The sequence below is a fragment of the Podarcis vaucheri genome (genome assembly GCF_965113315.1).
Source record: "Podarcis vaucheri genome assembly, chromosome: 5".
Classification (NCBI taxonomy): domain Eukaryota; kingdom Metazoa; phylum Chordata; class Lepidosauria; order Squamata; family Lacertidae; genus Podarcis; species Podarcis vaucheri.
Window position 1 is genome coordinate 90,107,954 of NC_138763.1, and position 24,752 is coordinate 90,132,705.

At 47.5% G+C, this 24,752-nt stretch overlaps 1 protein-coding gene across 3 annotated transcripts in view; it reads right to left on the reverse strand.

Moving 5' to 3' along the window:
- PSD (pleckstrin and Sec7 domain containing) overlaps nucleotides 1–8,511 on the reverse strand; it is a gene marked incomplete at its 5' end in the record, with an annotated part of 91,979 nt that extends 83,468 nt beyond the window's left edge. For 2 of the 3 annotated variants that reach the window (XM_082223565.1, XM_082223564.1), the window contains 3 exons: nucleotides 199–673; nucleotides 7,320–7,422; nucleotides 7,543–8,511. In XM_082223565.1, the coding sequence (XP_082079691.1) occupies nucleotides 199–673; nucleotides 7,320–7,422; nucleotides 7,543–8,511 (1,547 nt within the window). Of the gene's footprint in view, nucleotides 1–198; nucleotides 674–5,314; nucleotides 5,452–7,319; nucleotides 7,423–7,542 lie in introns of those variants that run through there. The other variant, XM_082223566.1, reaches the window with a different exon arrangement.
- Between the last annotated feature and the right edge of the window lie 16,241 nt (nucleotides 8,512–24,752).

The following is a 24,752-nucleotide window of genomic DNA, read 5'->3' on the forward strand; positions in this document are numbered from 1 at the left end:
TATTTTAATATTTTTTTGGAAGCCGCCCAGAGTGGCTGGGGAAGCCCAGCCGGATGGGTGGGGTATAAATAATAAATTATTACTATTACTATTACTATTATTATTATTACTATCTCGACCTCTGTAAGAACAAAACCAGACAATATTGCTCACTACAAGGGACAAGCTTGATACTGACCAGTCCAGAGAGACCCTCACCTCTCCTGATGCTGTTGGATGGCTTCAAATACCTCGTCATCTTCAATGTCCTGTGTCTTGTTTCTCAGACACTTGTCATCATCTTCTCTTGTGTGCTGAGCAAAGGGGTCTCCTGGAACAGCACACCCTTTCCCCAAAATTCCTGTGAAACTCGGATTGCTCTCGCTGTCTTTCTGGCTCTCGATGGCTGAATCCGCTTCATCTTTCTCAGCCAATATATCATCAATGTTGGTCTCGTGGTAGCACCTCAAGGGGACAGAATCCAAGTCAGTCTCCGAGTACTTTATGGTTCTGCGGATTATTCCCGTTTCACAGTTTCCAGGTTTTGCACTGCCTGGTGGAGCCATCTCAATTTCCACCTCCACGTGGCACAAGCTATGCTCGGGTCCCGTCCAATCTGGCTTTGGCTGAATCTGGTGGTTGGATTTCTTGAGCTGCTGAGGTGGAGGATCAGGTGTGTTATGAGGACGCATCCCTGGAATAGAGAGATCCCGGGTTACAAATAAAAACTACTCACTAAGTCCTGGCACATGCTGGATCTCTGAGCCTTACATGAGAATCATGGAACTCACAAAGGGGGGAAAGGACCCCTGGACGGTTAAGTCCATCAAAGGTGACTATGGGGTTGTGGAGTTCATCTCGCTTTCACGCCGAGGGAGCCGGCGTTTGTCCACAGACACCTTTCCAAGTCATGTGGCCAGCATGACTAAACCGCTACTGGCACAATGGAACACTGTGATGTAAGCCAGAGCGCATGGAAACGTTTGTTTACCTTTCCGCCACAGTGGTACCTATTTATCTACTTGTTTGAACTGCCAGGATGGCAGGAGCTGGGACAGAGCAACGGGAGCTCGCTCCGTCTCAGGGATTCGAACTGCCGACCTTCTGATCAGCAAGACCAAGAGGCTCAGTGGTTTAGACCACAGCACCACCCGCGTCCATATGTCAACACCTCTGGTTGTACAGTACAGTCTGTGTATCCCAATCAGACAAAGAGAAAAAATGAGAAGAAAAACAAAAACAGACAGCGGAAGGAAGGAAGGAAGGAAGGAAGGAAGGAAGGAAGGAAAGGGCAGGTTCCCCCACATTCTAAAGTGTTTAACATTTGTTAAAGGCTCCATTTATTGAGATTAATCCCAATTTGCTTGCACAAAGCTTATGCTGAGGTCAGACAATATCTGGTCATTACTGAGCATTCAATTCAACTTGTTTATGGGGAGGTTATACACCAATGAACCTGTTGGAATCATAGAATTGTAGGGTTGGAAGGGACCACAAGGGTCATCTAGTCCAACCCCCCTGAAATGCAGGAATCTTTTGCCCAACATGGGGCTCAAACCCACAACCCTGAGATTATGAGTCTCATGTTTAGGGAAGCTTTTAATGTTTGATGTATTATAGTATTTTAATATTTTTTTGGGAAGCCGCCCAGAGTGGCTGGGGAAGCCCAGCCAGATGGGAAGGGTATAAATAATAAATTATTATTATTATTAATATCATCATCATCATCATGCTCCACCAACTGAGCTATCCCTTCATCCTGAATTGCCAAGTGTATGGTAAAACTTATTTCTGAGTAGACATGCCTTAAGCTGGGGTGGGGAAGACTGTTTTGAATTGGATAGGGTGAGCAACAATGGTTTGCTCCTTTCTCTCTCTTACTTTAAATAGTTTTTTAAAGTTACAACTCTTGACAAGATGTATTTTTTATATTTGCAAGAGCGCAGTTGTTCTTGGTGGCTGCCATCATCATCTCCCAGAATATTCCTGAAGTGACCTTTCTTTCTTTCTTTCTTTCTTTCTTTCTTTCTTTCTTTGTAAACTTTTAAAGGAGAGGAATGGGGTTTACTTCAGGCAACCTGTTTATTCAGCATTCATTCTCATTTGCTTCGCACAGAGCTAACGCAGTGGTTAGATTATGTCTGGCCTATATTGAACATTCATCTTGATTTGTTCTCGAGGTGCTTCCACATCTTCCTTTTGGTCAATCGTCCATCTCACACTTATGAGTGCATTTCCCTGTCACATTCCTAACTGCAAAAAGTCTGTCCTTTCTTTCTTTCTATAGTGAATTTGTTGTGCTAGAGCAACAGAATGCTTTAGTGCGCTTTAATTGAGCAAACCCAAATTTCTGTTGTGAACTTGAAACCCTCCTACAAAATAGTGACAGCTTAGAGACAGATGGAGAAAGCAAGGGGTGGGGGGAGAGGAGAAGAGACCATCACTACTTTCTGCAATGATAAGCACCCCTAAGCCAGGCATGGCCAAACTTGGCCCTCCAGAGGTTTTTGGGACTACAATTCCCATCATCCCTGACCACTGGTCCTGCTAGCTAGGGATGTTGGAAGTTGTAGTCCCAAAACATCTGGAGAGCCTGCCTAAGCCATATGAAGAATTTTGCCCCCCTCCAAAAAGGTCAATGAAATCTGCCTGCAACGTGCCCTTGTATGGGACCTTTTCCAGCGCTACTTTAAAGGTACAGTGGTACCTCGGGTTACATATGCTTCAGGTTACATACGCTTCAGGTTACAGACTCCGCTAACCCAGAAATATTACCTCGGGTTAAGAACTTTGCTTCAGGATAAGAACAGAAATCGGGTTCCGGCGGTGCGGCAGCAGTGGGAGGCCCCATTAGCTAAAGTGGTGCTTCAGGTTAAGAACAGTTTCAGGTTAAGAACGGACCTTCGGAACGAGTGAAGTACTTAACCCGAGGTACCACTGTATCCCTAATATATTTTAACAATCTGCATATGCGGTGTTATGTATTCCCCCCTCCTTCAAATAAGAATTTAATTTATCTCAAATAAGAATTTAATTCCACCTTTTCACTTCGTGATTATTTGTGTACCAGCTAAAACACACATTATTCAATCGTCATAACTTCCTTGAAATTGAATAGTGCTTGGGGAGTCATCAGAGTTCTAACTCCAATTTCACAGACTGTTAAATCTTTTAAGGACTGTGGGGGTGATGGAAAAAGCAGAAGCTCTTTCTGAAATACTTCCCCCCATTTTTTATATTTATGTTTTCTAATAGACTAACTGATATAATTGAAAAGATTGATAGGAAGGAAAACATTTATTGTTCCTTTTCCTAATTAGTTCTTCATATCTGCAAATTCCCCTTCTTGCTTTTAATCATTTTAGTCCATTGAAACCAATTCTAGCATTCATCAAGGTCCATCCCAAATTTTTCAATGTCAGTGTTAATTGTCTTAACAGATACGCATTTCATCTTGCAGTTTCTTCATCTCTTTCTCATTACTGTTTGTTTGCTTGTTTGTTTAAATCAGGGGTCGGCAAACTTTTTCAGCAGGGGGCCGGTCCACTGTCCCTCAGACCTTGTGGGGGGCCAGACTATATTTTGGAAAAAAACCTGAACGAATTCCTATGCCCCACAAATAACCCAGAGATGCATTTAAAATAAAAGGGCACATTCTACTCATGTAAAAACATGCTGATTCCCGGACTGTCTGCGGGACGGATTGAGAAGGCCTTAGTTTGCCTACCCATGGTTTAAATAGCTCAAGCTTGGAAAAACATCTTAGCTCACTGAAAGACCATATTCCCTCATACAAATCTGCCTGGGTCTCTGAGAAAGGGGGGGGGGGAGCTTCTCTCAGTCCTGTCACCCTCACAGGCATGCTTGGTAGAGATGTAGGAAAGGGCCTTCTCCGTGGGGGCTGCTCCCAGACAACGTTGGAACTCCCTTCCTCAGAGAACCCAGACTAGTTCCCTCTGTGCTATTCTTCTGCCGACAGCTGAAGACCTTTTGGCATTTGGGAACCGACTGATTTTACTGAGGGGGCTGGTGGCAGGTTGTGTTTATGGTACAGTCATTCCTCGGGTTGAATGCGCTTCGGGTTGAGCGCGTTTGAGTTGTGCTCTGCAGCAACCCGGAAGTAACGGAGCGCGTTACTTCTGGGTTTCGCCACTTGCGCATGCGCAGATGCTCAAAATGACGTCATGCGCATGCGCAGAAGCAGTGAAAAGCAGCACATGCGTGCGCAGACGTAACATCACTAGTTCCGTTTGCTTCTGGATGCGAACGGGGCTCTGGAACGGATCCCGTTCGTATCCAGAGGTACCACTGTAATTATCTACATGTTTTTAATAGCTATCACACACACACACAGAGTTGTTCTTATTTTATCTTTAAGACGCCTTGAGTCCCTGTCAGGGTAAAAGGTGGGGTATAACTAAAGAGATAATAACAACAATAATCATCTCCTACTTGATTCTAGATTCAAGTAGGTAGCCGTGTTGGTCTGACGCAGTTGAAATAAAAAATTAAAAAATAGTCCAGTAGCACCTTAGAGACCAACTAAGTTTGTTCTAGGTATAAGCTTTAGTGTGCGTGCATACTTCTTCAGAAACACTGAAACAGAAGTCACCAGGCCCTTATATATATAGTGGAAGGGTGGGGTGGGGTTTTTCTCAGACGGGTAGTAGGAGATGGTTGATTGGCTCAATGGGTACGGTAAACCTGCTGACGACAGTTAACAACTGCAATTAGTCAATACCCCACCCCACCCTCCCACTGTATAAAAGGGTCTGGTGACTTCTGTTTCAGTGTATCTGAAGAAGTGTGCATGCACACAAAAGCTTATGCAGTGGTATCTCTGGTTAAGTACTTAATTTGTTCCGGAGGTCTGTTCTTAACCTGAAGCACCACTTTAGCTAATGGGGCCTCCTGCTGCCGCCGCACCGCCAGAGCACGATTTCTGTTCTCATCCTGAAGCAAAGTTCTTAACCTGAAGCACTATTTCTGGGTTAGCGGAGTCTGTAACCTGAAGCATATGTAACCTGAGGTACCACTGTACCAAGAACAAACTTAGTTGGTCTCTAAAGTGCTACTGGACTATTTTTCTAATTTTTTATAATCTCTACTTGAGACTTTATTACTCAGTCTTAGGCTAGATGGGCCAATGTTTATGGATGCAGCATTATGCAGCTTCACACAATCAGCCTGCAGGAAGGGGGTTAAGAAGCACCATGCGGAATCAAACAAAGAGCACGGCGGGCTCTGGTGCTTACTGATAAAAATATCTTATCAGTAAGCACCCGCTCTCCTCTTTGTTTGAAGGTTCATGCAATCACTCTGCCATGTCACATACTTCCTTGGCGACTGAGGTTGTGCACGGATGAGGCCATTCCTTTCTTTTACATCGCTCCACTTGGTCGCTGTATGTTTGTGGACTGTTCTTTGTATGGGTGCAGTCAAGAAAGATGTGCATCACTCACAAGTGTTGCTCTGCTGGGTAGATTTTTGGGGATGGAAACGCTTCCATTTGCTCCCTTTTGTGACTGCAGCCTCTTTTCCTTTTTTGTCTGCCCACAGTCACAGCATCTGCTTGCAAGGAAAGGTTCTTCCCCAGCTTTTCCCAACTTGGTGGCCTCCTGGTGCTTTTGAATTACCACTCCCATCAACCCCTGCCAGAATGGCCATGCCAACTGGAGCTTATGGGAACTGTGGCCCAAAACCAAGAGGGTACCAGGCCTCTCATGTAACAAAGTCGATCTCTTAGCTAATATTTCCCTTCCTCACCGCACAGTGACCTGGTTTGCATATCACTACTAAGTCAGAGTATGGCTTACTGTGACTTCACAAATGGCTCTCAGAGAGTAGCTCATCCCTGCTTCACTCCTCCCCTGACTTTTGAGGTTAGTGCAGGATGGCAGCTAAAAGGTAAAGGGACTTCTGACCATTAGGTTCAGTCGTGACTGACTCTGGGGTTGCGGCGCTCATCTCGCTTTATTGGCCGAGGGAGCCGGCGTACAGCTTCCAGGTCATGTGGCCAGCATGACTAAGTCGCTTCTGGCGAACCAGAGCAGCGCACAGAAACGGTCGTTTACCTTCCCGCTGGAGTGGTATCTATTTATCTACTTGCACTTTGATGTGCTTTCAAACTGCTAGGTGGGCAGGAGCTGGGACCGAGCAACGGGAGCTCACCCCGTCGCGGGGATTCAAACTGCCAACCTTCTGATCAGCAAGCCCTAGGCTCTGTGGTTTAACCCACAGCGCCACCCGTGTCCCTAGGATGGCAGCTAGGCTACAGTTAACTTGGCATTTTGCCCAAACTCAGGATCATTCTTGTAACCATAGGAGGAACCCTGGCTATGGATTGTGGTTAAGGTGGAGAGATGCTTAGCCATGCTCTGGGTTCAGACGATGCACTAAACCAAAGCTTGGCTTAGCTGCTGCACTTATTTAAAAAGTCCAGGAAGTGGCTGCAGATTGCTCTTCGAGAGGCAGCACTAAGCCACGGTTTGTCTTAGCATGATGTGCAAACTCAACCACTGTCTATCCAGACACTGCAAGGAACGTATTCCAGGGGGAAAGAGCACCTCTCTCCATTTTCACAGAGCTTGTTGTTGTTGTTAAAATTTGTATACCATCCTATACCTGTAGATCTCAAGGTGGATCACAACCTAAAAAGCTGTAACAGAGTCTGAATGAGGAGCACCTCCAGCAGGAAGTATAGAGTGTATCAGTTGCTTCTGGGGCATATCCCAGGAAAAATAGCTGGAGAGGACGCTATGGAAAACCACTTCCAGCTTTCCTAGCCCTTAGGCCCTTGCATGTAATATCCTAGGGATGGACCTATGCAAAAGGAGGAGTTTCTCAGGATCTCTAGCAAATGGTAGGTCCACTTCCTCATAGGAAATGAATGCTGCAATTCACATTTCAACACCTACAAAGGGTTGGACGAGGGTCCCCCTGTTCATCTCAGGTCTTTCCCACAGCTACCTCTGCCTTGTTCCACACCCATGCATTCGATTCTTCTCTCCTTACATATTTTCCTTGTTGAATTTCAGCTTAACACCACCCAACCAGCAGCCCAGCTAATGAGAGCCCATTTTGCATTTCAAGCCTGATATCTAAGGGTGCACGTCTACCGTTCCTGCGTTGTCTGAATCTGGCAGCCACACTGGACATTGCTTTATAAAAGTCAGCAACCGCCAGCATCCAAATGCGCCCCTGCTGTGACTGCATCCACAACAGTACCGTATGTGGAACCTCCGCCAGGACACCGTTTTTGAGGGTCGAATGCTGAAGAGATGCTGATTTTCATATATGCAAATGCTCTCCCCTACCAGTACTTGCATCAAGCTCATTACCTGTTCCAGGAGGGTCCAGGGAGCCATAGAAGAATTCCCACTTAGCCTTGGCGATGCGCTGGGCGTGGGCGGAGCTCTCTCGGGAATATGCCCATGGACTCCCCTGTAGAAAAGAGAGAGAGAAAATGCTTATTTCTGAGGTTCCTTGCATGGGGTGGAGGAAGATGTAGGAAGAAGGGGCAGAGGAGATGCCATTCCTGGCAAGGAAGGGACTCTGAAGTACCTGGTACTGGGACTCCCCGCTCTGTGGGCTTCTCCGGAGCGCTGAGATGTCGTTGGAAGGGCTGATCATGCCGTTGGTAAGGGAGCTGGAGAGGCAGTTGGCATTGAGAGAATGTGGGCTCCCATTGCCCAGGCTCAGGGAAGACTGTGCTCCCAAAAGGAACCTGTTTCCAGCCAGGAGAGGGTCCGAAGCAGATGTCTCCAGCTTCAGCTTATGACTAAGGTGCTCCTGGCCTTTACCGCTGAGGGCCAGTGGGACCTGTTCCACAGCAGGGCCAGTACCGGCCAAGACAGACTCATTCGTCTTCACTTTGATGCTCTCACTTGCCTCTTGAGCGACAGGCTCCGGGGATGCTGCGGCGTTACGTTGTGGGGAATGTGGATTTTGGGCCAGGGGGCAACCGCTTCCCTGCTTCCTTGCCGGGCTTCCAAAATGGAGGGCTTCCCCGAGCTCCAGACTCCTGCTCAAGCCACTCTCCTTCCTGGGCTCCACCAGAGGGAGGCCATTTAAAGTTTTGACGCTGGCCTTCTCGATGAAGCGGAAGGTCACCACAGAGCTTTGACCGCCGGGGGCTGAGGCGACCAGGGGGATGCGGCTGCCTGGAGAGCCCAGCGAGGGCGGAGGCCTGCTCCTCAGCGGTGTGCATGGAGCTGTCACTCTCCCCGAGTTGGGGCAGTTGCTGTTGCCAAGGTAACCCATCTCCGTGACCTTCCGGATGAGGGAGCCGGTGCTGTTATACATGCCCAGTTGGGAGCGCTTGGCCTCCACGGTGAGCCCCTTGCGGAGGAGGTGGATCCTGCCAGCGTTGAGGTTGGGCGTGAGGCAGTGCTGGGGGTTCAAGGCAGCAGGTTCGGCATTCTTGGACGGCGACAGCCAAGGCCTCCTCTTCAGCTCTCGGGCAAAGCGCTGAGGGGACATGGCGTGGTCTCCCTCAGGGTGGAAGCACATGACTGCTCCTGCCTGGGACATCCTGGAGCAGGCGAAACAGATTCGGAGCCGAACGGGGAAACGCGAGGAGCAGGAGCAGAACTTCCCAAGCAGCGCTGAGGTAAGAAGTCCAGTGGGAGTAAGCTGTGGCCCTGAAAGCGATAGCAAAAAGTCAGAGGTGAGGATCTCAGTGGCACATTTGATTTAGAGACACGCTGAGATAGGGAGGGAGAGCTTGCGAACTGAACCTACATTGCAGGAGTCCACAAACAAGGCTAGAGAACAAGGAGCAGGGAACGAGGGATAGCTCAGTTGGTAGAGCACAAGACTCTTGATCTCAGGGCTGTGAGTTCAAGCCCCGCATTGGCAAAATATTCCTGCATTGCAGGGGGTTGGACTAGATCAGGGGTGTCAAACTCAAATTCATTGGGGGCCGCATCAGCAGTTTGGTCACCCTCAAAGGGTCGGTTGTGTCTGTAGGACTATGTGTCCACTCTTTAAAGTGGAGGTTTCCTGTGTAGAACGGCCGGCGCCGCTAGAGGGCAGACGTTCTCTGGCTTGTAGGCTGCCGTGCATGCGCTGAAGAGGCGGCTTTCTTGTGTAAAAAAAAAAAAAGCGAGAATAAAAGGTGAAGGCTGGCGGCCGGCGGCAGCTACACAGGCCGCATGGCGAGGTCTGGCGGGCCGGATTCGGCCCACGGGCCTTGTGTTTGACACTCGTGGACTAGATGATCCTTGTGGTTCCTTCTAACTCCATGATTTTAAATTTAGAAGGGGGGAAAACATTTTTCCAGCCTGAAGGCCACATTCTCTTCTGCGCAACTTTCTGAGCCCCACATGGCAGTGATGGGCAGGGTCAGAGGCAAAAGTGATCAGGGCAAAAATGTATATATGTTTTTACTTGGTTTCATGGTTTATTTTTCACAAAATAACTTCCTATAAGGAAGCATTCTTGTGAGTTACTTTGAAATTGCACAAAGAATTGCATTATGTTGCCCAGTCATCCCGTTCTTGGAAAAATCTCTAAAACAAAATGATTTTATTTTACTTATTAAAACATTAATAGGCTGCTATTTCATTCACAAAAGCAGTTTACAACAAAAAAATGCATAACACCACAGAAAAAAGTTAACTACAGACATCAATTAACCAGTGCAGAAAGACGTATTCTTAGTTGGCTGCACAGGCCTGGCAGAGTAGAAAAAGGTTTATGTATTGTATTTTATTGCCTTTTATACCCCACATTTCCACCAAGCAGATCAAGGTGACGTAGACGGTTCCCTTTCTCCCATTTTTATCCCCACAGCCACCCTGTTAGGTGGGTTCGGGCGAGAGGTCCAAGGTCACCCAAGGAGCTTCGTACCCGAGCGGGGATTTGAACCCTGGCCACTCAGGTCCTAGTCTGACACACTAAGCACTACAACATACTACAGGCGTTCGAAAGTTTAAACGGAAGGTGCCCGCTGAACCTCTAGGGACAAAGTGCTTCACAATAACAGGCCAACGATACTATTTGTTATCAAGTGAGCCTCGCCAACTCGGGTATAAGGGTTCAGGCGATTCCTGAGGTAAACCTTGACCTAAGTTGTTCAGTTGTGCAGATAATGTTTGGAGAAGCCTTATCTGATTAATAGAATACCTGGCCTCTAGTGGGCAGGGCTTTTATGCTGCAATCTAGAATCTAGAACCGGCTCCTCCAGGTTGTCAGTTTTTTTTTAAAAAAAGTGGTTAACTGTCACATACCTCAAGGTCAAAATAAAAAAATTCCTTCCAGTAGCACCTTAAAGACCAACTAAGTTAGTTCTTGGTATGAGCTTTCGTGTGCATGCACACTTCTTCAGATACACGAAGTGTGCATGCACACGAAAGCTCATACCAAGAACTAACTTAGTCGGTCTTTAAGGTGCTACTGGAAGGAATTTTTTTATTTTGACTATGGCAGACCAACACGGCTACCTATCTGTAACTGATACCTCAAGGTGTTTCATTTCTCTCAGCCAGTATGTTACTGTCAGGGAACTGACATCAGAGGGAAAGGAGGTGGTAGGGCTCCCAGAGACTGGGAGAGACTCAACAGCCAAAGCAGGGACCAGCAGGGGGAGCACGGGGTCTCTGGAGGGGAATCTCAGTAATACTGAGAGAGACGCAGCAACGCAGGCAGGAAGCAGGGGAGAGAAAGGGGTGAGAGACACTTCTAGCGAAAATAGTGGGGAGGTGTCAGAAGCAACTGCAGGGAGACCCATGCTTCGTCGGAAGCTGTCACGTCGTGAGTCCAGGAGACGTGTTTCCGTTAAGGAACTTCTTTGTTGGAGGCGTTTCCGCAAACAGCCACTGTCGGACTCCACCAGTGACTAGAGCAGACATGTCTGATGAGCTCTGTCACGCACAGAGACTTGTGGGGCCGCACAAACTCTGAAGGGGCACACTTTTAAGCACAAGCAGCTAATCAACCCCCTGACAGCAGTCCGACAGTCTTTGTACGCTGCCTGTGCAGGAGAAAGCATCATGAGCGACCCAGCAGGAGCCGGAGCAGGAGGAGCTGATCCAAGCTTGGAGGAAAGATACCGAGCATTGGAAGTCCAACTTGCGCTGCAGACGGCGAGGCTGGAGGAGAGGAGGGCGCAGGATGCTGACAAGAAGGGGAGAACCACTCAGTTCCCCAGAAAGGTACCAGGATTGGTGCAGAAGTTTGGGGGGGACCCCAAGGACTATCATGCCTTTAGGACAGAGATGCAATATGCCCTGAATGTGCAGTTTGATGAGTTCCCTGATGAGGAATCGCGAGTTGCTTTCGTAATTGGGCATCTTGAGAAGGGCGCGCGTGATTGGGTTCGGCCCCTGATGGCAACGCACAACGATATCCTAAAGGACACTATGAAATTCTTTCGTGCAATGGATATCATGTTTTCCAGTGATATTGAGGAAGGGTTGGTGCGCAGACAGCTGATGGCTTGCAAGCAGGGAAGCAGATCTGTCCGTGAGTACTGGACTGAATTTACCATGCTGATTCACAGATTGGGGTGGGATTTATCGGCAGCACCCATTCAGATGCTGTTTGAAGAAGGTCTTTCTTCAGCTGTGAAAGACGAGCTGTCCAGGAGCCCCAGGGCTGTGTCGATGGATCAGCTGACCAAGTCTGCGCTGACCATTGGAGCGCGCCAGGAGGCAAGAGCCTTGGAGAGGCGGGAAGGGAGAGGGGAACGTTGGAAGGAGTTACGCATTCCAGACATTCCTGAGCCAGCTTTCCCGCCGGCAGAGCCGATGGAAATCGGAACAGCCCGCGCGCGCGCAGTTTCAAAGCCCAGTGAGGGGGCGAAGAAGGAGGGAAAGGGAGCCCGGAAATGCTATCTCTGCCAACAGCCAGGCCACTTTGCCAGAGTCTGCCCCCAGAGGAAGGAATGGCAAGGGATGGTGGGGGCAGTGGAGGGAGGAGAGCAGGGAGAAACGGAGCAAGTAAAAGCCAACGCCTGGTTGCCGTCAGGGCACTGCAACCAGGCTCAAGAGCAGTGAAAGTGCCCGTACCAGAAGCTCCTCGACCTGCCCTAGTGATTGAAGTGTCGCTAGAGCTGCAAAATGGACACCCCCTACAAATAAAGGCGCTGTTGGATTCCGGCAGCTCTTGCAATTTTATGAGCAAGGAGTTTGCTGCTGAACATCAGATACAGACTATCCCTTTAAGCAACCCCCTGCAGGTGACCACAATCGATGGCAGGGAGCTGTTGGGAGGAGGAGTCAGCTTGCAGACCGTCCCAATGATAATGAGGGTGGCAAGGCACACAGAACTGATAGCGTTTAATGTGGCCACCTTGGGAGGCGCTCCCATTATTTTGGGAATGAGCTGGCTAGCCCTACATGATCCGCTGGTGGGCTGGCATCAAAGAGTGGTTTCCTTCGGTTCAGCACATTGCTTAGAACACTGCAGGGGGGAAAGGGGTTCAGCAGGGGCCCAAGCCACCCTGGCAGGGACTGAAGTGATGGAGAAAGGGACGGTGCCACCACAGTATGCTGATTTCAACGATGTGTTCAGCGAGAAGGAAGCTGATCAACTACCCCCGCATAGGCCCTTTGATTGCCAGATTAATCTACTCCCTGGAGCCCAGCTTCCTGTAGGCAAGCTGTATGCCATGTCAGACAGGGAGATGCAGGAGTTGAGAGCGTTCATTGACAAGAACCTGAAGAGAGGCTTCATCAGGGAGTCTAAGGCAGCGGGGGGTAGCCCAGTGTTTTTTGTGGATAAAAAAAACACGGACAAGCCGAGGCTGGTATGTGACTTTCGACAGTTAAATGCAGTGACTGAGCCTGCGGCTTTTCCCATGCCCAGGATTGATGATATTTTGACCAGGGTGCGAAAAGGAAAGATTTTTACAAAGCTGGACCTGAGGGGGGCGTACAACCTGATACGTATAAGGAAAGGGGATGAATGGAAGACCACCATGTTCACCCCTTTGGGGGCATTTGAATATCTCGTGATGCCTTTTGGATTACAAACAGGCTCCGCGTGTTTTCAAAGTTTTATGAACCACGTGCTGGGGCCTTTGCTCTACAAGAATTGCGTGGCCTTCCTAGATGACGTGTTGGTGTATTCGGAGAACGAGGAGCAACATGTGAGAGACGTCAGGGAAGTGTTGAGCAGGCTGCAAGCCAACAGACTGTGGGTGAAACTGGAGAAGTGTCAGTTTCATACCAAGGAGGTGGAATTCCTGGGGTACCGCTTGTCCGATAAGGGGTTGGCTATGGACCCCAGCAAGGTTCAAGCGGTGCTGGAATGGAAAACACCCAAGACCAAGAAGGATGTGCAGAGGTTCCTAGGGTTTGGAAACTTTTATCGTAAGTTCATCCGGAACTTCGCCCACCTGACGGCGCCCATCACGGACTGTCTTAGCGGCAAAAAGAAGTTTGTTTGGACGGGGGAGGCGGAGAGAGCGTTTGATGAACTGAAAAAGGCCTTCGCCTCTGACGAACAACTTCTACATGTGGATTTACAAAAAAAGCTGAGGGTCGAAACAGACGCGTCGGACAGAGCCATAGGGGCGGTGCTTCTTCTGCAGCCGGGGAAGGAGGGGTCAGAGTGGCGACCGTGTGCCTTCTTTTCGCGAAAACTGAACAAATCTGAGAGGAACTACACGGTGTACGACCGGGAACTTCTTGCCATTTATGAGGCCTTCCGGAGATGGAGGCATCTACTAATTGGTGCACAACAGAAGGTGCAAGTGTGCACGGACCATAAGAATCTAGAGTATTGGAGAACTGCGCGAGTGCTCAACCAACGGCAGTTGAGATGGGCCCAGGAGTTCTCCAAATTTAACTTTGAGATTTGTTACGTACCAGGCCCGGAGAACGTTAGGGCTGACGCTCTCTCACGCAAACCTGAATATTTGGAGGGAGAGGGTGCACCCGAGGAGACCCATGTCATTCCCGAGGACCGCTGGGTGTGTGGGGCGGCATTGGTGGGGCAAAGGGAGCTGGTAGAGGGAACGGTGCAGGATGAATACGCCCAGGACAAACTCAGGAGTCTCAGGAGGGAGGGAGACAAACCCGGGGGTTTTGAGGAGAGAAATGGGGCATTGTACTACAAGGGAGCGTTATACATACCTGAAGGGGAATTGAGGGAAAAGGTACTCAAGCAACTGCACGATAACCCCACAGCCGGGCATTTTGGGCAACACAAAACCATGTGGCTGGTCACCAGGGAATTCTGGTGGCCCAAGGTCAGGGAAGATGTGCGGGAATATGTGAGAGGGTGTGACAGATGCCAACGAGCCAAAGGGGAGAGGCGGGCACCGGCAGGTTTATTAGAACCACTACCCACGCCGGAGAGGCCATGGGAGGCAGTGGCAATAGATTTCATAACTGATCTGCCCAGGTCCAAAGGGAAAACAGCCATCATGGTGGTGGTAGACCTGTTAACCAAGATGGCCCACTTTATAGCCTGCTCACATGCGGTCACAGCAGAAGAAACCGCCAAATTGTTTGTGGAAAATGTGTTTAGGTTGCATGGCGCCCCCTTGAGGGTGGTTTCGGACCGAGGGAAACAATTTACTTCCAGGTTCTGGAGGAGGCTCATGAGCTTATTGCATGTAGAGGTCAATTTCTCTACTGCCCGTCATCCCGAAACCAATGGGCAGGCGGAAAGAGCCAATGGTGTCCTCCAGCAATATTTGAGGTGTTATGTTAATGACAGAGAGAATGATTGGGTGGAGAAGCTGGCGTTGGCAGAATTTGCCTACAACAATGCAGAGAACGTGTCCACGGGGATGAGCCCCTTTTTGGCCAATCACGGGTGTCATCCCCGAGCCTTCCCAGGGGGGGAGGGGGAGAACTGGAGCGTTCCAGCCGCAGAACAGTTCGTTGAAGAAATGGAAGCTATCCACCGCCAACTTCAACTTAATTTAAACCGGGCGAAGGAGGAATATAAGAGGCAGGCAGACAAAACCAGAAGGGAAGGGGAAAGCATTAGGGTGGGGGACCAGGTGTGGCTGTCCACCCAAGGGTTACCGTTTAAAGGAGGTTGTAAGAAGTTAAGACCCAGAAGACTGGGTCCATTTGAAGTCACGCAACAGGTCAACCCAGTGGCTTTCAGACTCCGGTTACCGAACCACATGAAGTTGCACCCAGTGTTCCACAGATCGTTGCTGTCACCGTATATAGGGGACAGAGAGGGGAGGGTCAATAGGGGACCAGCGATGGAGGAAAAAGAACAAAGCTACCATGTAGCGGAGATTCTCGATTCCAGGTGGAAGGGAGAGCAAGTAGAGTACTTGGTAAGGTGGGAAGGGGAACCGGAGTCGGAAAACACCTGGGTCAGGGCAGAGGATGTAGATGACGAGGTTCTGATTGAAGCCTTTCATCAGAGATTCCCTCGTAAACCCCAGCCAGTGGCGAGGTTCCGGAGGGAATACTTCGCCACCACCGACGAAGAAGAAGAGTTGGAGGGGTTCGCTGATTCCGAGGTGGAGGAGGATTCAGCGAGTCGGAACGAAGACCGATGGAGGGAGATGTTCGAGACGTCTGAAGATGAAGAGGATTCGTTTCGGGGTTTCAGCTCCTCACCGCCCAGAGGAGAGGGAGGGGGCGGGGGGGAAGGGGGCCCTGGAGGGGAGGTGGATGTCAGGGAACTGACATCAGAGGGAAAGGAGGTGGTAGGGCTCCCAGAGACTGGGAGAGACTCAACAGCCAAAGCAGGGACCAGCAGGGGGAGCACGGGGTCTCTGGAGGGGAATCTCAGTAATACTGAGAGAGACGCAGCAACGCAGGCAGGAAGCAGGGGAGAGAAAGGGGTGAGAGACACTTCTAGCGAAAATAGTGGGGAGGTGTCAGAAGCAACTGCAGGGAGACCCATGCTTCGTCGGAAGCTGTCACGTCGTGAGTCCAGGAGACGTGTTTCCGTTAAGGAACTTCTTTGTTGGAGGCGTTTCCGCAAACAGCCACTGTCGGACTCCACCAGTGACTAGAGCAGACATGTCTGATGAGCTCTGTCACGCACAGAGACTTGTGGGGCCGCACAAACTCTGAAGGGGCACACTTTTAAGCACAAGCAGCTAATCAACCCCCTGACAGTTACTATGCTACATTTCTCTATTAATGCTTTGTTACACACACACACACACACACACACACACACACACACACACGTGTGAGCTGTTTGCTTCACTGAATGAAAAGACAAACTAAAGAAGGAGAAGGTGGAATATCTTACACTCAGTGAGTAATGAGATATTTCCTTGACAGGAGGGCTGATTTTTAGTCACCCCACCCCTCCACAAGACAGAGAACAGCAAGAATGGGAACCATATTTTTCTTTGAACAGCTGACTGCAAGACAGCCTTCATTAATTTTGCCACAGGTAGTTAATTCTATTTAAAAAAATATTAAATTTTCCATTTTAACAATCCAATCCGATGACATTAAATATTCCAAATTATACAAATACGTATCATATAGTCCAAATATTCTGCAAAATTATAAATTTTTATTGGGACTTCCCATGCTTCAAGTTCGGTGGGGCTCTGATCATCTCATATCTTTACTGCCTTGAGTTTCCGATAGTTAATTCTAAGTTTGTGAAACTCTAGATGGGGGGGGGATCCCATTAATCTCATACCCTCCAACATTTCTCCAATCAAAATAGGGATGTCCTATTCAATAATAATAATATCAATAATAATAATAATAATAATAATAATAATAATAATAATAATAATAATAATTAATAATAATAATACCCTGCCCATCTGACTGGGTTGCTGTATCCACTCTGGGCAGCTTCCAACAGGTTATACAAAAACACAACAAAAACATGAAACATTTTTTAAAAAACCTTCCCTATACAGGGCTGCCTTCAGATGTCTTCTTATAGGTTGTATAGTTACTTATCTCCTTGGCTTGGGAGTCATGTAACTCCATACCCTCCAACATTTATCTGATGAGAATAGGGACACCCAAAGGAAAAGCAGGACATTCCAGGATCAAATCCAAAACTGGGAGGGCTTCTGTAAATCTGGGACTGTCTCTGGAAAATAGGGACATTTGGGGCTGTGATGTAGTATCGATCTCTGGGAAAGAAAGAGCACACATGTACCATTCATCAGATATGAGGAATGGCGGCATGGTTATTTTGCTCCTCCAAGTACTCAGGTTGGGAAGCTGAATAATAATAATAATAATAATAATAATAATAATAATAATAATAATAATAATTTATTATTTATACCCCACCCATCTGGCTAAGTTTCCCCAGCCACTCTGGGCGGCTCCCAATCAAATGTTAAAAACAGTACAGAATTAAATATTAAAAACTTCCCTAAACAGGGCTGCCTTCAGATGTCTTTTAAAGATAGGATAGCTGCTTATTTCCTTCACATCTGAAGGGAGGGTGTTCCACAGGGTGGGCGCCACTACCGAGAAGGCCCTCTGCCTGGTTCCCTGTAACCTCACTCTCGCAATGAAGGAACCGCCAGAAGGCCCTCGGTGCTGGACCTCAGTGTCCGGGCAGAACGATGGAGGTGGAGACGCTCCTTCAGGTATACAGGACCGAGGCGTTTAGGGCTTGAAAGGTCAACACCAACACTTTCAATTGTGCTTGGAAACGTACTGGGAGCCAATGCAGATCTCTCAGGACCGGTGTTATGTGGTCCCTTATGTGAAGAGGCTCTCTCCACATAGAAACGACATGAGCTCACCCAACGTACGTTGGTACTTGAGGCTTATAAATGAGAATGGGTTCTCTGCCTATCTCTAGTGAGTACATACTAATGGTTGTGTAAAGCTTCTGTCCATTTTAGTGGGATGTGCCTGTGCAGGAAACACTCCCAGTGTAGTGTGCGAGATCTGTCTGCCTCCCACTCCACCTCCCCAAACCTTCTCTCTCCGCCTCTGACAGTTCAAACTACCTGCAGCATTTTCTTCAAGATGGCCCCGAAGATTTTAGCCAGAAGCCGCCATAATAAGCTGCCCGAACGTAAAGAGGCTTTGTTAAAAGTGAGGGCAAGGACCAATTACTCTCATCATTCAGCACAGAAAGAGCAAGAGATTATGGGATAGCAGTAATGGGCTTTGGCAGCATCTGGCAAAAAAAGGGGGTGATTAAGAACCTGCTCAGCAGTAGATGGCCGCCCCAGCAAGTCACAGCAGGGATTAATCAAGACCTCCCATTACTTATGGCACAGAAAGCTCATCAACAGCATCTTCTCTGGTGGGGGAAGGGATGAGCAAAGGAGGATGCTCACGATAGCCACCTTGCCTGCCGAGAGTAGAATGTGCTTTATTTTTCTTTATTAAAGGCCAGTCTACAATATTGTTTTCCATTGGATTACTGGAAATCCCATTGAATCGTTCCACCGGCATAAATCTGGGAAGTGAAGCGCTCTAAGAAGTGAGAGATTGCTAGTGCCACAAATGCACACCAACTAAATCACTCTGGACCACAGTAAGGGGTCACGAATTCAGCTGCTAAACCATTCTGAAGAGGAATTGGCACCAGTTCCTTCAGAAAACTGATGGGCTTAGTTTATGTCCTTTGGAGGGAAAGTGCATCTAAGACGAGGCGTGGCGGTACGCCATACTTCTTGTTCCCGGTTTCTCCATAAAGTCCAGTTTCTATGCCCCAACCCACTCTCATTGCGATTGCAAAAATCATAGGTTCCAATATATGATTATGGTGGTGAGACTTTTATATGCACAAAAATGGAAAGACACGTCATTACCAACAATGGAGGAATGGTTGTTAAAATTATTGGACTTAGCTGAGACGGCAGAATTGACATGTTTCATCAAAGAAAAGCTTTTGCTAACATTTGCTAAAGAATGAAAGCCACTTATCGACTTTTTGCATGAAAAAGAAAATGAATTAACGACATTTGGGTTTGTGGATTGAAGATATTGTTGGTTCATAGAAAGTAGTTTTGCTGGGTGTTATATTGGAATGGATGAATTTAATAACTTATATATAGCTGACAGGTGAAGAACTGGAAGTTCTTTATTTTCTTAACTTTTTCTCCTTTTCTTGTTTTCTTTCATTAATTTCGCTCTCTTTCTCTTTTCCCTTTATCATCCCTCTTTCTATCTTTCTTTTCTTTTTGGTTTGTGTTTTTAATTAGATAAACTTTTTAGTTCCGATAAAAACAGACATTTGATAGTAATCTCTGTATCCCTTTTTCCATATTCTATTTTTTTTTAAAAAGGGATTACAAAAATCAAACTTAATATAAAATTGGGCTCTTTATAAAAGTTGTACTATGAAAAGAAAGGAACAATGCAGTAATGGCTTCATGTACCAGGGGCAATGAGGAAGAATACAAAACACATGTGCCCAACAGCTGTGGTACCTAGAGACTTTTGTAAGTATTGCTTGCCTGTTTTCAAAGTCTACTTCTACGTCTACAGTATTAGAAAATACCCCTATGGAAAATATGGAAAAGAATTAGCAGGAGAAAGAACATTTGGTTTGGTGGCAGGACATGAAGAAGAACCAACAGAAGTGGAGAAGAGAGATAAATAAAGGACAAGATGGTGTTGGAAATCTTAACTTGGAATGTAAATGGACTCAATGAAACTAAACGCAATAAGATCGAACATGTGGTAAAAAAGTTAAATTTGGATGGGATCTGCTTTCAGGAAATGCATATTGTGAAGATACATAGAATAATTCTGATCAATAAAAGATTGGGAAAGGACCTTGTGGCCTCTGACGTAGGAAAGAAGGGAGGCGTGGTAATGTATATAAAACCAGAATTAGATCCAAAGCAATTATTTAAAGATGAGCAAGGAAGAATATTGATAATACAGATAACATCACAAGGAGAAAAAATAATGTTAATAGGCGTATATGCACCAAATGAGGAAAAATACCTGACTTTTATAAGAGACTTGAAGAAATCCTATTTAAATATTTGAAGGAAAATACAATCTTGATGGGAGATATGAACGGTGTAGCTTCTCTGGAATGGGACAGGACTACAAGAAGAAGTGATACAAAAAGACACAAGACTTACCCACTCTGGAAGAATGGCAGATGAAAATGATGGACTACATGGAATTGGCGGAAATGACTGGCAGAATCCGAGACCAGGGAGAAGAGTCGGTGGAAGAAGATTGGAAGAAATTTAAAGACTATTTACAGAAATACTGCAAAATTAATGAACGTTAGAATGAGGTTTGATTGAAGTTAAGTGGTTTCTAGCTGTAATGGTATAAAAGAATATGGAAAAATTGGATTTTTAATAGGTAATAATAAGGAGGGAAAGGAATTGCTGAACTAATAAATTGAACTGGAATACAAAAAAGGGAGGTATGAGGAGGTCCGGGAAACAAGTAAATGAAAGATAAGTGACGAAAAGATGGAATTATTTTTAACTGTTTTTTATTTTTTCTTTTTTCTTTTTCATTATGTAATACTGTGAAAACTTTAATAAATATTTATAAAGAAGAAGAAGAAGTGATACAAAAGAAGGGAAGTTATCCAGCAGGCATGGGGACAGAAGTGATTGCACACAGAACAACTATGATGAATTCACAACCCACAACTGTGCACCTGCAATGTCCCATTCACTTTTGCGACCACACTTGCCAGTGCAACCCTATTGCCTCTCTGGGATCTTTGCTGTATTCAGGCGCTGGAAATCCCAAACCCCAGCACTGAACATTTCTTCTGCCCACTTGCCAGTTCACAAGGCAGATGCTAGAAGAATGACCCAGTGGGTGGATGGAGCTGTCTAGGTCAGGCATAGGCAAACTCCGACCCTCCAGATGTTTGGGACTACAATTCCCATCAGCCTTGACCACTGGTCCTGTTAGCCAGGGATGACGGGAGTTGTAGTCCCAAAACATCTGGAGGGTCAAGTCTGGCCATGCCTGCCCTATAGTGTTTCCCAAACTTGGGTCTCCAGCTGTTTTTGGACTACAACTCCCATCATCCCTAGCTAGCAAGAGTTACGGATGATAGGAATTGTAGGGAAGGGTCAGGCATCTATTCTCAGATATTCTGCTCTTGTTTTCCTTTGAGATATAAAAGGAGGCTTTTATTCAGCATGTATGGATAGAAAGTATTGAGTTGACTTGCAAGAGGTGTGTGGCATTTTGACATATTTCTGTTAAAAGGCTGGTCTTGCCTTAAACCAGTTTTAAAAGACTCACATAATATATATCTGGAGGGCCGGAGCTTTCCTATGCCTGGTCTAGGTTGAAGGTGGAAACTTTTTTTCCTGGAAAAGTGGTCCTGGAGTTATTGGATTATTGTTCATCCGTCCCCCACTCAAATCCCCATAGACTTTTTGTTCACAGCTGTAAACAGTAATCATGGACCACTAGAGATAGACAAAATCACTGGGTTCCAAAAGATTATTCCAAAACAATTTTTGATTTGTCAACACCACAGAGTCAGAACTTCCTTTGGGAAGTTTAATAAAACAGACAAACATTGGAGGCAGGGGTGGGGAAGTGGTTTTTTATCTAGATCTGCATTCTCCCAGGATAATCTCTCAGGCTGCATATTGGGGTCACCTTGTCTTTCTCCCTAATAGCCACCTCATTCTCCTCCCTCTTTCCCTGTCCCAAATTTTCTCTGCCTCCTCTTTTCTCCCTAGCTGCCACCCCAACAAAAATGCCCTGTGCGGCACTTAGCTTAGAAAGAAGACCCCCCCACCAAATTGCCACTTGGTGATGAGTGGGACTGAGAAGAGGCCACAAGACCTGACCTGTGGGCTGCTGGCTCCTTCTCTCAGACTGAAGCCTTATCCTAGATCACAGCAGCTGAATTAGCAATTTATGCATATAGTTATAATTCATTGTTTTCATTTTACTTTTGTAAAATGCTGAGGACAGCTGTCAGTCAAAAACACAGCACTGAAATGTAATTAAGTGGTGTGAGATAAGCCTGACACCTTGCGCTGAACTGGGAATGGATTTTTTTGAGGATCCAGGTTATTAGGTCATTAAAGGTCACAGTGCTAGCTTCTGAATGGGGTGTACAGTGGTACCTCAGGTTACAGACGCTTCAGGTTACAGACTCTGCTAACCCAGAAATTGTACCTCAGGTTAAGAACTTTGCTTCAGGATAAGAACAGAAATCGAGTGGTTGCGGTGCAGTGGCAGTGGGAGGCCCCATTAGCTAAAGTGGTACCTCAGGTTAAGAACAGTTTCAGGTTAAGAACGGACCTCCAGAATGAATTAAGTTCTTAACCCGAGGTACCACTGTATCTAACTAGCTTAGGTGGGTCTACTGTTTTGCTGCTGTGGCTCCAACAATTTGAATGGAAATCGCATAATTTCTTTATAAATAATGGAAATCGCCTTAGTTCTGTTGCCAAGCCCAAAGGTCTACCTGTACCTTAATTTCTAGGAATTGTTAACCAAAGAAATGCACAAATTAAATCAGAATTAAATCTTTGACCCAGAAGCTTTTACTGCCTTTTAATGGACATTTATGATTAATACACAATTCAATTCCTTAAGTTCAGTGGCGTAGCGTGGGGGGTGCCAGGGGTGCCGGCCGCACCGGGCGCAACATTTTGGGGGGGCGCTCTCGCTGCCTCCGGAGTCGCCGAAGAGCCTCGGGCGCAGGCTGTAGCGGAGCCGCATGTCTCGCGGCGCCCGGCTGAAGGCGCCCGGCAGGCAGCGGCTCTCAGCGCTCGCCGCGGAGGACGTGCCAGGCAGCCCCTCCTCACAGCCCCGTCTCCGCCGGTGGTGCTGCAGCTGCTGGGCCGTTGCATTTTCCTCGCCTCTCTGCCCCCCTCCTCCTCCGGGCAAGCGGCGTTGTTTGGGCGGCAGCGGGGGGCGCAAATTACTTGCCTTGCCCCGGGTTAGGGGGCGCAAATTACTTGCGTTGCCCCGGGTGCTGACAACTCACGCTACGCCGCTGCTTAAGTTACTCCTTACCCCATTTAAGCACCTTGCCTTGCTTACATGCCCAGTTCTTAAAGAGAATTTTCCCACCCCAGGATTTCTTAAGCATGATAGGGGCAAGTGTGTTCAAGGAAAATCCACCCTGAGCCAGAGGGGAAAGCTTAGGTGAACGGATCAGCTGACTGGAGCATGACTGCTCCTGTGAAATAACCGTCACCACTGATTTTCCCTTTTAAATTTGAAATGGGATCTTCCTCCCATTGTATATGGAGGTGTTCTTATTGGAACCATATTTGCATAGGAGACCTCCACAGCAAAGAGCACCTATCAACAGATTCAGCCGTTGCATCAACTGCACCCTGTTTTGGATAGGGATAGCTTGACCACTGTGATTGACACATCGGTAACCTCACATTTGTACTACCATAATGCATTATATTTGGTGCATTCCTTGCAGCTGGTGAGGAATACTGCTGCCTGGGGAATGAATGGTGCTAAGGCACTGGCTGCCTATTAGCCACCAATCCACTTCTAAGGCCATATTACTCACATACGGTTCAGCCAGCCTGGATAGCTTAGTCAGTTAGAGCAGTGTTTTTCAACCACTGTTCCGCGGCACACTAGTGTGCCGCGAGATGTTGCCTGGTGTGCCGTGGGAAAAATTAAAAAAATCGAAAGATTTTTTTTTTAAGTCAAATTTTCGATTGGGGCGCCGTCCCCGGAGGGAGGCGGGCGAGTCGGGCGGCGAGAGGCGGGGCGGCGGCGGCGAGGAGAGGCCGCCCAGCGCGGGGCTCTCGCCGTCTGCCTGCCTGGCTGCTTGCAAGCTCGGCGGGCAGCGCCTCCGTCTGCAGCGCCCGCCTCGCGGCTCTCATTCCCTGCCCCTGCCAAAGCTCACCCAGCCAAGCCGCGCTCTCCTTCCTGCCTCGCTTTGCTGCCTCCTCCCCCCCCCAAAGCTTGGAGGTTCCCCGGCGCCGGCCCGCAGGTTTGACCCCCTTCTCACACCTGTTCGCGCTCCTTGCACGGAATGGGGCGGATGGGGAGGAACAGGGCTCGCCGCTGCCTCCGCTCGCCCTCCCCCCCTCCGCCGGGGGTCCCGCGATTCTTGGCTTTTTGGCGGTTGGCACAGAAGGAAGGCAAGGGGGAGGGGAAAAAATTGAAACTTACACTTTCGTGCGTCCCTCCCGGTGTGACGCTGCGCGCTGACGTCACGGGGCTGTGGTGTGCCTCGAGATTTTTTTCATGAAACAAGTGTGCCTTTGCCCCAAAAAGGTTGGGAAACACTGAGTTAGAGCATGGTGCTGATAAGGCCAAGGTTGCAGGTTTGATCCCCGTATGAGACAGCAGCATATTCCTGTGTTGCAAAGGCTTGGACTAGATGATCCTCAGGGTCCCTTCCAACTCTATAATTCTATCTGTGTGCAATCCTGACCCCCACAAACTCCTCATGATATAAAACTCTAAGCAACTCAGGACCAGGTTATCTGGAAGACTAACTTCCCCTCCATTGCCCAGTAAGGGCATTATGGTCAGCAAGTGGAACCTAGACAGTCCTACCACAGCTTGCTGGTTATCAGCTTGTGGTGATGTGGACATGGGCTTCTCCACTGATGGCACCAGAGATGTGGAAGGCACTCCCTGCTGAAATAGGAGAGACTCCATTTGTGCTGGCATTCCACCGACTTCTGAAGATGCACCTATTTACATAGGCATTCCCTTGATCTCTTGACCCAAGTCTCTTGTGCAGTGCAGTTTTAATAGGATTGTTTTACTGTACTGCATATTTTTAAAATGGCTGGTTATATTGTAACGTTTTAATAGGATTGTGTTATTGTGTATTTTGAGTGCGCCGTGTTTTTAATTATTGTGTATTTTAACAATGTTGTGTAATTGGTTTTTATGCTTTGTGAACTGCTTAGAGGTCTATTTGGGCATTACACCGTATACTAA